At 31.4% G+C, this 13,463-nt stretch overlaps 2 protein-coding genes across 2 annotated transcripts; one reads left to right on the forward strand and one right to left on the reverse strand.

Annotated features, from left to right (window-relative positions):
* The first annotated feature begins 2,864 nt into the window (after positions 1 to 2,864).
* LOC119769819 (anaphase-promoting complex subunit 7) lies at positions 2,865 to 5,119 on the forward strand. The gene is made up of 5 exons (XM_038263504.1): positions 2,865 to 3,083; positions 3,143 to 3,587; positions 3,674 to 4,389; positions 4,447 to 4,721; positions 4,800 to 5,119. The coding sequence occupies exons 1-5, from the start codon at positions 3,015 to 3,017 to the stop codon at positions 5,026 to 5,028; spliced, it is 1,734 nt and encodes a 577-aa protein (XP_038119432.1). The 5' UTR covers positions 2,865 to 3,014; the 3' UTR covers positions 5,029 to 5,119.
* Positions 5,061 to 6,514, reverse strand: LOC119769820 (required for meiotic nuclear division protein 1 homolog). Its single transcript, XM_038263505.1, has 2 exons — positions 5,765 to 6,514; positions 5,061 to 5,703 (listed from the first exon to the last, which is right to left on the reverse strand). The coding sequence occupies exons 1-2, from the start codon at positions 6,326 to 6,328 to the stop codon at positions 5,122 to 5,124; spliced, it is 1,146 nt and encodes a 381-aa protein (XP_038119433.1). The 5' UTR covers positions 6,329 to 6,514; the 3' UTR covers positions 5,061 to 5,121.
* Positions 6,515 to 13,463: the final 6,949 nt, after the last annotated feature.

The raw sequence follows: 13,463 nt of genomic DNA on the forward strand, positions 1-13,463 counted from the left end.
AATAATAAAAATCAGAAGTAGTATAAAACTACTAAAATAATACAAAAATACACAAAAAAATACAAAAATACAAAAACACCAGCAAATACAAAAATACAAAAATATAAAAATACAAAATTACAAAATTGTCTCAATTTTGTGAAGTTTAATAAAATGTATTAAACTGATCTGAATTCAACAGAATTAACCAAAAATTAACCAAGCTTAACTAATTTTAGTCAAATTTAACTAGTCAAAATAATAAACTTAACCAAGACAATTAACACAATTTAACTTAATTTAGCCAAATTTAGCTAAAATTAGCAAAATTCAACAAAATTTTACCAAAATTTAGCTAAATAAAAAAAATAACTTAATTTCAGTTAATTAAACTTAATTTAACTAAAAGTAATTAAACTGTATTTTGCTAATTTTGTCTGAATTTAGCCAAATTTAAGTAAAATTAACTCAATTTAAATATTTTTTAGTGAATTCAGCTAATTATGCTTAACACTACTTTATTTAGTCAAACTTTACTAAATTATGCGTAACTCAATAATATTTAATTCAACTGAATGTAGCCAAATTAAACTAAATTTTGCGAAATTTAGCTAAACTTAACATTTTTGAACTAAATTTAACTTTATTTAACTAAGTTTACCTTAATTTAATTTAGTTGACTTGAATTCTACAAAATTTAACTTAATCTTGCTAAATATAACATAATTTAACTAAATTTGACTTTATTTTACTTGATTCTACCAATTTTAACTTAGTTTATCTTAATTTAATCCAATTTAACTTAGCTGTCAATAACGAAGTAGCTGCTACGGGTAGACACCAATGCTATGCTATGCTATTTAATACAATTTAACTTAATTTAACTCCATTTTACTTAATTTTACTAAATTTAACAAAGCTTATTAAAAATAATTAAACTTAACTGAATTCAACAAAATTGAACAAAGATTTACTAATTTTCACTCAATACAAGTTTCTAAGTTTACCTAATTTAATGTAATTTAACTAAATTTAGCCAAATTCAAGTAATTTATAAAAATTCCGCCATATTTAATCAAATTTTACTTCATGTTTAACAAAATTTAAATAAATTCAACAAATTTTATGTAATTTTACTTAATTTAGCAAAATTCAACTTAATTTAGCCAAATTTTACTGAATTTATCCAAACTTAAGTTAACTTAGTTTAATACAATTTAACCAAATTAAGGTAAATTAAACATAATTTAGCATTTAAATTTAACTTAATTTAACTAAGTTTAACTAAAAATAACTAAATTTTACTGAATGTATCTGAATATAACTCAATTTAACTAAATTTAACTTAATTTAACTAAATTTGACTTAATTTAACTAAATTTAACTTAACTTAACAAAATTAAACTATATTAAACTTAATTCAACTAAATATAACTAAATTTAACTTAATTAAACTAAATTTAACTAAATTAAACCAAATTTTACTAAATTTTATCAAATTCAACTAAATTTAACTACATTTAACAAATTTTTACTAAATTTAACCAAATTTTAAATTTAAATAAATTGGACTTCATTTAACTAAATTTTACTTAATTTAATTAAATCAAACAAAATCAAACTAAATTTAACAAAACTTAACCAAATTTTACTAAATTTAGCCAAATTTTACCAAATTTAATTAAATTTTACTAAATTTTACTAAATCTAACTAAAATCAACTAAATTTTAACAAATTTAATTAAATTTACCAAAATTGTAACAAATTTAACTAAATTAGGTAAATTTTACTAAAGATAACTCAATTTAAGTCAATTTATCTTAATTTAACTAATTTTATCGAAATATAACTTAATTTAGCCAAAGTTAACTAAATTGAAAGCGAAATGTAACTAAATTCAACTAAGTTTTGTTAAATCTTACTAAATTTGATTTAATTTAATTCAATCTTACTTAACTTAATTTGACTAAATTTAATTAAAATTTACTGAATCGAACTAAAATAAACTAAGTTTAACTTAATTTAACCATATATAACCCAATTTAAGTCAATTAAACTTAAAGAAACTAATTTTAACTTGATTTAACTCAAGTTAGCCAAAGTTAACTAAATTTAAATAAATGAAGCGAAATTTTACGAAACTTGATTAAATTTTACTTAATCCAACTAAATTATACTTATTTTAACTAAATATAACTAGATTCAACTAAATTTAATGAAATTTTAATTAATTTAACTTAATTTTACATTATTTAACTATTTTTAACTATATTTAATTAAAGTTTTCTGATTTTTACGGAATTTTTCTGATTTTGACTAAATTTATCTTAACTTAACTAAATCTAACTAAATTTGACCAAATTACCAATAAAATCAATTTAAAGTCCTGTTAACATACTAACCCAACATATAATTTTTGTGCTAGTTAGGTTAAGTTAGTTTAAGTTTTGTTGTTAATTCAATATTTTTTTGAATAAAAAAAATCTGTTGTTTTTATTTGTCACCCTAATTTAATTAAACACCCTAACTTGAAATCCGAAGTAAACAGGAAGGAGAAACCCCCCGGTTTCCGGCACGTCGGTCCCCCGTTTCTAGGCCCGTTATCGTGGTCAAAACGGGCCCAAAAGCGTGCCACAGACGGGCGTAACACAGCGGCCAAAATGCATAACGCCCGCCTAAATGTTGCATTCTGGCACGCAATGGGCCACAACGAGGGGAAAAAGCGTGCTGAAAATCGGGCCCGCTTTCAGGCAAAACGTCCCCGCTTTTTGGCCTTTTTCCGCCCATTTTTCTATGTGGGAAGTTTACAGTTTACAGACACGTACAGATCTTTCGGCATTAAAAATGCAGATAAATTTGACAACTTGATGCCAAACAGCTCTTTTTTACTTTGATATCCCATTCACAGTTCGATGAAGAGGGTAAACTTTTCAAACGTAAACTGTTTTGATTATTTCTTGCAATAAATCGGAAAATTTATAAGAATATTTACTTTTTTGTGTAAAAGTGAAAATAATTTGAAGTAATATTCGTCATGGGTACATTGTTTGATCAGCTTAAAACTCTGTTTGACTACGAACTATATTCGAACTCCAAGACACTCGTAAGTGCAACAAAATTTGATTGTTTCTAAATAAATTTACTGTTTAAACATTTTTCCAGTCCAATTTGATATTGGCAGTCTTTGAAAACAATCGGTCAATTTTGACTCAACAGCAACATTTCAACACGCTCGTCTATTATGCGGAATCGCTATTCCATATGTCCGAGTTCCGCGAGGCCGAGGGCGTCTATAGACAGGCCTTGCAGGCTAAGCGGATGTTGCCGAAAACAAAGTCTCCAGCCAGCAAGGTATCGGAGACTCCGTCGGACATTTTCTCCGAAGTTGAGATCAAATTCAAAACTGCCAAGTGTTTGATAGAGATCAAGCGGTTCCGGGATGCGATCGTTATGCTGCAGTCACTCACGATTAAGCAGCGCACGGCGGCCCCCAAAATCTCCATGCTGTTGAGTCGTCTTTATCACGGACATGGCCACGAACGCAGCGCAATTGGCACGTACAAAGAGGTGTTGAAGGACTGCCCACTGGCGTTTGAGGCCATTGAAGGTATGTTTCGTATTAAAAACTAGCTCAGTGAACACTTAAGACAACTTGTACTCTTTTTTGCGTACCTTCTGTTTTTTTAACCCTAGGTTTGTTAGCTCTTGGAACGAACGGAATCGAGGTTAACACTTTGGTTCTCAACACAACTCTCGAAGCTCAGTGCAGTGACTGGCTGCCCAACTGGATTAAGGCCCACGCCCACATACAGGGCAGAAAGTATTCGGAAGCGATCCAAACTCTTAGTGGACTCGAGTCCAAAACTGCGCTGTCGAATTATCACCAGCTTTTAGTAACTATTGGCGAATGTTACTACCACAATGGAGAGTACGAAAATGCTTATTCCTACTTGAAGCGAGCCCATAACTTGTATCCTCACATGAAAAACGGAATACAAATTCTGGCCATTTTGATGGCTAAAAAGAAAAAGATCAACGACTTGGAGAAGATGATCGCACCAACATCGACCTTTCCTTACGAATACTCGTCAGAAATGTGGTTCGTGATGGCGCAATATCTGTACTCAACGGCCAAGTACGATAAAGCCGTTTACTTTGTGCAGAAGGCTTGCTTCCTAAATCCTAAAAATGCTGAAGCACTGATTCTGAAGGCGGAAATTTTACTCCAGTTGAAGAAACCGAGCGAAGCTATCGCCCATCTTCGGTTCGCGCAGCAATTCGCACCCTACCGCTACGAGGTTCACCGCTGTCTTGTCGACACGTACATCAACATGAACCGACTGCGGGAGGCTCAAGCCCAGGCAATGAAGGCGCTGAAATCAATCGGAGAGACTCCACGGCTGCTGGTGGTAAGTTTGTGCCAGGAATACGTAAACATCAAAATTTATCAGAGACGTTTCCCTCAGCTCCTAGGCCGAACCTATCTGAAAGATGACAGCACGAGGGCCAAAGCCAAAACCTTGTTCCAGAAGGCGTTGGAGATCAACGAAAATTATCTTCCCGCGGTTTATCTGCTAGCTGATTTGTACCAGCAGGAAAACGACGTTACAAACTGCATGAAGCTGCTGAAAAAGCACACGCTGCTCACGCAAAACTGTAAACTGCACGCCATGCTGGGCGATTTACTTAGCCATGACAAGGACCATTCTGGAGCGCTGGAGCATTACACGATTGCTCTCAAGTAAGTTGTCTAAATGCGTTTTTTTTTTTTCGCTCAAATGGGCTTTTGGATATTGATCGATGTGTATTTCCTCCCCAGCCTGGACCCCACAAACCGTTGCGCCATGGCCGGCCTGCTGGCTATGGGCCAGTCTAGCAGCGGAACAAGCGGCATCGTCAACACTTCCTATCTGGACACCTCGATGGCGGAGGAGGGTTGTGAGCAGGATAATCCACTGGAGATGATTGAAATTCCACAGAGCGTGCAAAACGACATCGAGGACAGTGAGATTATGTGGTCGGATGTTGAAATTGAAATTAATCAGTGATCTTCTCTAATGCAATAGAGCCGAGAAAAGGGGAAAACAATTTTTTGGCTAACGCATTAATAAAATTTTAATTGCATTTCTTTCAGCTTTAGATTAAAGAAATTTATCTGCATAGTGCAATATCTCAAACCCAACCTCAACCATGATAAGAATAATTATCATCCATTCCAATCGAACGTGGTGATCGTCGTTAAGATTTGAACTTATCAGGTCTGCCAGTTCGACGCAATGATTAAGCTTTTCGTTCATAACTCTTGTGCGTCGATTGATGCTGAAATATGAACTCGTCTGTTGGTAAAGGTGCTCCAGTTGTTCACGATCCCAGTAAAAATCCGGTACGTCCAGCAAATCTGAGCTAAGATTAATCAAGTGACGCAACGCGAAGAGTTCTCCAGTCTTGCGAAGCATTTCCGGGCGCGATATTTTAATGCTGTTACCCTTTTTCAAATCGTCCGTAACAAAAGCCATCGATTCGATGTAGCGTTCCAGTGACGCCTCCCAGATTCCCAGCTTTACCGACAATGACATCGCGTTGGAAAACGTATACTTCTCCAGACCGGTGTCGTCCGCCTTGGAAACGTAAAAGCTATTGTTCTTCAACCGAGCCACGCTATCGCTAGTGTTGTACAGCATAGATTCACTTTCTTCCAAAACGGTTGACTCGTCGTAAGAATCCTACGAAATAAATCAATTCAATTCACTTTTTCTAAAGCTCAGAGAAGACAGCTTCTCTCACCTGTTCAAACTGCTTCAAAAACCGAAGAATGTTGCTGTTTTCCAGGTCGGTGCAATTCCACAGCACCACGGTGCCCTCTCGGAAAAAGTACAGATCACGGGACTCGTTACCCACCTTGTACTTGGCGGTGACGTGCAATACATCCGGATCGGTGTCGTTGTCCCCGCTGGAAAGGAACTGCTTCGGTTCGTACAGGTTCTGGTCCTTTAACGCAGCCAGTAGCCGCTCCAGATCGTACTCGCCGGCTGTGGCAAACGCCGTCACAGTTAGATAACCCTTCTCAAGCTTGCTGATTTCATCCTCCCGTCGGAAACGGCGGGGCCGCTTCTTCAGCTGAATGCTGTCGTGAAGATTTATGATACTGGATGATGAAATTCTCTGACATCGATGTTTCTCGGTGGTCTCAACTGATCGAACCAGCGACTTTTTCGGCGAAAACAGCTGGTTAAAGTTTGTGTTCCTGTTGCTGGCGTACCGTATTCCGGAACTACCGGAACTTACAACGGCAATCGAATGCAAATAGCTGCGGCCATTCAGCGCGCGGATCAACCGAGTCGAAATCATGTTTACTTTGAATACTCACTGCCCACATAGAAAAATGGGCGGAAAACGTCCAAAAAGCGGGGACGTTTTGCCTGAAAGCGGGCCCGATTTTCAGCACGCTTTTTCCCCTCGTTGTGGCCCATTGCGTGCCAGAATGCAACATTTAGGCGGGCGTTACGCATTTTGGCCGAGCTGTTACGCCCGTCTGTGGCACGCTTCTGGGCACATTTTGACCACGATAACGGGCAAAAAAGCGATGGCGGAACGGGCGCATTTTGGGGGCGCTTCTTCTTTTTCTTCTTTAGTATTTCCGGATTCAGTTCAGAGCGGTTAGGGTGATCAATACAAATAGGGTGACAAAATAAAACAAAACAGATTAAAATGTTTATTCAAAGAGATCTTAAAATTACAATAAAAGCCACTAAACCTATTTTAAACTAGCCTGTATAAATAAAAGTATAAATAATTTAAATTGGTCCTGTTGGTTCAAATAACTGAATTTGATGGAATTATTTTACGAAACTAACCAAAATAGTTTAAAAAACTTTTAATTAGTAGTGATTATTAAAATTAAGTTGAAATTAGGTAAATTTGGTCAAATTAAGGTAAATTTAGATTAATTGAGTTAAATGTCAAGTTTAGTTTAATTTAGTTCAAGTCAGTTTAAGTTAGTTTAATTCAGTTTAAATTAGTTTAATTAAGTTTAGTTGAGTTAAATTGATATGAATTAAGTAAAATCTAGTTAAATTTTATTAAATTTAGTTGAACTTAGAATTCAGTTAAATTTAAATAAGTTAAGATTGATTAAGTTAGATTAATTTAGTTAATTTTAAGCTGTTGTATGAATTTGTTGTATTTTTCAGTTTAATTTAAATAAATTATGTTAAATTGATTTTTTTTTCGATAAATCTAGTTAAATTTGATTAAACTTAGTTAAATTTATTAAAATTTAGTTAAATGTAGTTAACTGAATTAATTTGAATCTAATGAAAATAATTAAATAAAAAAAATAATTTATTTAAATTTATTTGAATTTAGTCAAATTAGTTTAATTTCGTTAACTTATGTTTAATTGATTAAAATAAAGTTGAATTTAGTTGAATGTAATAAAATTTAGTTTATTTATGTTAACAAAATTAAGTTTAATTTAGTTAAACTGATCAAAATTTATTTTAATTTAGTATAATTTATTTATCAGTAAAATTTAGTCAAGATTAGTTATATTAAGTGAAATTAAGAAAATATTAAGCTGCATTAAGTTAAAATAAGTTAAAACCAGTTTAATTAGGTTAAATCAAGTTAAATTAAATTAAATTAAGATAAATTAAGTCAAATTAAGTTAAATTAAGTTATATTAAGTTAAATTAAGTAACATTAAGTTTAATTAAGCTAAATTAAGTTAAATTTTGTTGAATTAAGTAAATTAAGTTTAATTTAATTTAAGTTTAATTAATTTAAATTAATTTAAATTAAGTTAAATTAAGTTTAATTAAGTTAAATTAAGTTAAATTAAGTTAAATCAAGTTAAATTAAGTTTAATGAAGTTAAATTAAGTAAAATGAAGTTAAAATAAGTAAAATAAAGTTAAAATAAGTTAAATTTAGTAAAATATTTGGTTAAATTTATTAGAATTTAGTTAGGATTCGTTTAAAATTAGTCAAATATAGTTTAATTTCGTTTAACTTACTTTATTTTTGTTTAATTGAGTTGAATGTAGTAACAAATGATCAAATTTCAAATTTGATTTTGGTAAATTTGTTTAATTAAGTTGAATGTAGACAATTTTAGTTAGACTGTTGAAAATTGAATAAAATGTTGTTAAATTTAGGTAAATTTCATTAAATTTGGTTTTTTTTAATTTTGTCAAATTTAGTTTTATTTAATTAACTTAATTCAGTTAAATAAAGCTAAATTGATTCAAAGTTATTTCAATTCAGTTAAATATACTTGAAATTAATCAAATCTAGTGAAAAATAGTTTAGTTTAGTCATATTTAGTTAAATATAGTTAAATTAAGTTGAGATCAGTTAAATTTTGGTATGTTAAATTAATTTAATTTTTGTTAAGATCAATTTAATTAGTAAAATTCAGTTAAAACGAACTAAATTTTGTTGAATGTACTGAAATTTAGAAAAATTACGTTGAATTTAAATTTATTTAGTTAAATAATGTAAAATTTTGTTGAATTTAATTACAATAAGTAAATTTAGTTAAATTTAATTTAATTCAGTTGAATTTAATTTAATTAAATTTAATTAAATTCTATTAAATTTAGTTAAATTCAGTGAATTTTATCTAAGTTTTGTAAATTTAGGTTAAATTAAGTTAATTTTAGATAAGTTCAGTTAAAGTAAACTAATTTTAGTAAAATTCAGTTAAACTAAGAAATTTTTTGGTAAGTTTGTTTAATTTGTCTAAATTTAGTTACATAAAGTTAAATTTTGTAAAATTTAGTTAAACATAGTTAAATTAAATTAAATTTAGTTAAAATTAATTCAATTGATAATTTTAGTTAAATTTTGGTTCATTCAATTAAATTGATTTTAGTTAAGATCAGTTAAAATATGTTAAATTCAGCTTAACTAAGATTAATTTAGATAAATTCAGTAAAATATGGCTAAATTAAATTAAATCTATTAAAATTTAGCTAAACTTAGTTAATATCAGTTACATTTAGCTTAATTTATTTAAGTTAAGTTTATTTTAGTTCGATTTAGTTTAACTCTGTTAAATTTAGTAACTTTAAATTTATTTAAATTCAGGTAAACTAAATTAAGTTAAATAAAGTTAAATAGGGTTTGCTAAGTATAGTTTAATATAATTAAATTAAGTTAAATGAAGTTAATATAAGTAAAACATTGATAAATTTAGATAAATTTTGTTAAATTTGGCTAAATTTAGTAAAATGTAGTTAAATTAAGACAAATGTCGTTAGAAAACTTAGTTGATATTAGATAAATTTAGTTCAGTTTAGCTCCATTCTGTTTAATTAAGTATAATTTAATTAAATCTATTACATTAAATTAATTGAGCTTAATTTAGAAAATTTGATTGAAATTTCGTTTAATTTAGGTAAATTTGATTAAATTTCTACAAACTTAGAAAATTTGATTACATTTTGTTAAATTTGATCAAATTTCGTTAAATTTGTATAAATTTGAAAAAATCATCTTAAATTTGGTTTAATTTATTTATATTTTGTCAAATTAAGTTAAATTGATTCAAATTGATTTCAATTTAGTTAAATTTATTTGAAATTAATAAAATCTAGTAAAAATATTTCAATTTAGTCTAATTTAGTTGAATATAGTTAAAATAATTTTAGATCAGTTGAATTTTGGTAAATAAAATAAATTTTCTTTTAGTTAAGATCAATTAAAGAAGCTAAATTCAGTTAAATGTAATATTTTTTTTAATGTAGTTAAATTTAGTTAAATTACGTTGAATTTGAATAAAGTAAAACTTAGTTTAATTTAATTACAATAAGTAAATTTAGTTATATTTAGGTAAATTTAGTTCAATTCAGTTAAAATAAGTTAAACTCAGTTAACTTTAGCTAAGTTTTGTTAATTTTGCTTAAATTTAGTTAATTTTAGTTAAGTTCAGTTATATTAAACTAATGTTAGTTTAGTTACAAAGAGTTGTTAAATTAAGTTAAACCTAGTCTAATATAATCTAACAAATTAAGTTAAACAAAGTAAAATTTAGTAAAATTATGTTAAATCTTTTAAAATTTAGCTAAACATAGTGAATATCAGTTACATTTAGTTAAATTTATTTAAATTTAGTTTATTTCAGTTAAATTTAGAATTTAGAATCAGTTAACTTAACATTTGGTTGAATTCAGTTAAACTTAGTTAAATTTAGATAAATTAAGTTAAATTTAGCTAAATTAACTTAAATGAAGTTTAATAAAGTTAAATAGGGTTTGTTAAGTATAGTTTTATATAGTTAAATTATATTAAATCAAGTCAATATTAGTTGAAATTTGTTAAATATTGATAAATTTTGTAAATTTTACTTAATTTAGTAAAATGTAGTTAAATTTAGTTAAATTAAGACATATTTCGTAAAAAAAATCTTAGTTGGTATCAGTTTAATTTAGTTAAATTTGGTTCAATTCAATTAAATTTAGTATAATTCAATTAAATTTAGTTAAATATGATTAAATTTAGTTAGAATCACTTAAATTCAACTAAATTTAGTTATATCACTAAGAATAGTTAGAATTACTTAAATTTAACTAAAATAAGTTAAATTCAGTAAAGGGACCATCCTTTTTTTGTATGGACAATTGTTTAGGAGAGGGGGAGGGGGTTAACAGATTCCCAAAAAAAGTGTTCACGTTGTTTATGGATGGTCCCAAAACTAAGTAAACTTTAGTAAAATTTGGAGAATTTTAAATTAAGTCAAATAAAGTTAAATATGGTTATATTTGGTTAAATTAGTGAAACTCTATTAAGATCAGTTGAATTTTGGTAAATCACATTAAATTAATTGAAATTTAGCTAAGACCAGCTAAATTTAGTAAAGTTTAGTTAAATTAAGCTAAACTGAGATAAAATTAGTTAAATGCATTTCAATCAAGTTAAATAAAGATACAGTAAAATGTAGTTGAAATTTGTTAAATTTAGTAAAAAGGAGTTGAAATTAGATAATATCACTTAAATTTAGTTTACAAAAAGTGCAAAAAATGTTCGCTCGTAGTTGACCCTTAATTTTCTTTTTATTTTTGTATTCATGTATTTTTGAATTTCTGTTTTTCTATTTTTGTTTTTTTTTAATTTTTGTTTTTTTTTGTGTTTTTTGTATTTTTGTAGTTTTGATTTTTTTGTATTTTTGTTTTCTTGTGTTTTTGTAGTTGTGTATTTTTGTGTTTTTGTATTTTTATAGTTTTGTTTTTTTGTGTTTTTTAGTTTTTGTATTTTAGTTTTTTTTTTATTTTTTTTTTGTATTTGACTATTTATTGTATTTTTGTGTTTATATATTTTATGTATTCCTGTATAATTTTTGTTGTATTTTTGTTTATTTTGTTAATCTTTGTTTAAATTGTTTGTAGTTGAGAATATTAGTATCATTGTTTTTAGTGTTTTTGTTCCATTGTATATTTGTGGCTGTGGATTTTAATATTTTGTTTCTTTGTATTTTTTAAATAGGGTATTTCTGCATTTTTATAACTATTTAGTAATGATGAAACTTTAAGTCGTCAATGCTCGAGAGACGAAACGCAGCAAAAAATCGATAAAAAAAGAATGAGAACTTTGAATAGTAAATTGTTCTTTCCTGCAGATGAAGTGGAACAGGGTGCGAGAAGGCAATTCTCTATCGAAAAAAAGAAGCAAGAAAAAGGAACAAATGCGCAGCTTAAAGTGCTCAACGATTTTCAGTTGAGGTTCCAGCTGACGGAACCTTTGCCGAAGCGACCTCGGCCCTGGCGGCGTGACGTCCCTGGGGTTTCGAGAGATACAGTATCTGCTGCAGCGAGTAGGAGATCCGTCGGGGAACAATGAGTTGGCAACCGCCTGCTGCGGTGGCGGCGCAGAGAATTGTTTCGCTCCGGCGACCGTTTGGCTCAGCACCGACAGACTGCGCTGGATGTTTGGGCAGACGGACTGGACAAACTGGCCACGTTAGCTCCGGCCGGTTCGACGGCCTGTTCGAACAGCATCATGCGCTGGTCTTGCAGCTTTATGCAGAGCAGCGCGTTTTGCATGATGCTCTGGGTGTGGAACTGCAGCTCTTGCTGAGTGGGAATGCGCAGCTGTTGACTTGCCGGCTGCTGTTGGTTTGTGTCGGCCACGTTGCCTTCGTAAGCATAAGTTGCTGGCACGATTTTGGGTCACCATGAAGACCAGGCACTTGAACGCCGTGTCGGACGCTGGTTCTGCTGCTGGGGGAAAGACTGTTGCTGTTCCACAGGAACGCCTGGTGAAAGTTCGCCCCAGTCTACTGTTTGTTTTCAATCGCACCTTGGCGGAAACCCTTGCTGAAGCGCGATCCGGATGGGGCGCCACTGTTGCTGGTGCAGTCCTGAAAATGGAGACAATCTTTATAAAGTCTTACGTTATTCTTGTTGACCCCGTCCCGCTGACCTAACCTCTGCTTCTCATCCCCTTCCGGCGACCACCCACTCCGGATCCTCCTCGATGAACGTGTCCTGGAGGCGGTGGTGCGCGTGCCCGGTTGAGGAAAGTGCTGCGTTGCCGCCCATGGTCTTGTTCCGACGTTGAAGTGCACCACCTCGAACCAGATTCCATCTTTGTCTGGCTACGGTGGCCGTTTTCCTCGTCGGGAATGGAAGCGGTGTGCCGCTTGGAAGAGGTGGCAGAGGAGGAAGCTGCAAAGTCGTCCCCGATGATTGTTCCACAGGCTGGAGAAATAAAAAAAAAACTCTGTTACCGGGGAATGAAGCTATCAAGGCTTGAATGAATAATTAATATGATCACTTACCTTAAATTTTGCAAATCGTTTGAATAAACGAAAAAAACACACCAAACAACCAACTGTTTCGAACACGATTGAAAAAAGCAAACAAGTGTGTTTGACAGCTTACGCGTTATGAAAATTGAGGCAGTGTGCGTGTTGGCGAGCACAAATGATGTTGGTGTGCGTGTGCAAAACAAACACCAAAATTTTTATGGTGTGTGTCTTGGCTTAAGAATCTTAACTGGCACTGGCGATGCCCGATAATCGCCCGCTCCCCCCCCAAAAGTTAAAGTGGGTGACAGATACCGAACAGGGATGCCAGAAGCAATAAAAAGTATACTCAAAATCAGAATAACCCTTAAAAGGGTACTTTCTATCCTTTTTTCAACTTAACCCGTCGTCACCCTTTTGAAAGGGTAAGAGGGCAAAACCCTTCAAAAGGGTACTGGCCCATTACCCTTTAAAAGAATACATGCAACATGGCGGTGCTGGAAAAGACGTTCGGAGATCTCGGACCGGAGCAGAAGATTGGTCTGCTGTGCAAGCTCATCAACACGAAGCTTGTGAACTGCAGCACGATGGCCGACTACGTGAACCGGATCGTGACGACGTCGATGCAGCTGCGAGGGATCGGTTTCAACGTCGACGAGGAGTGGGTTGGAGCTCTACTTCTCGTCGGATTGCCGCCGGAGTACAAGCCCATGGTGATGGCGATCTCAAATTCCGGATT

This window comes from Culex quinquefasciatus, chromosome 3, assembly GCF_015732765.1.
Source record: "Culex quinquefasciatus strain JHB chromosome 3, VPISU_Cqui_1.0_pri_paternal, whole genome shotgun sequence".
Lineage (NCBI taxonomy): Eukaryota > Metazoa > Arthropoda > Insecta > Diptera > Culicidae > Culex > Culex quinquefasciatus.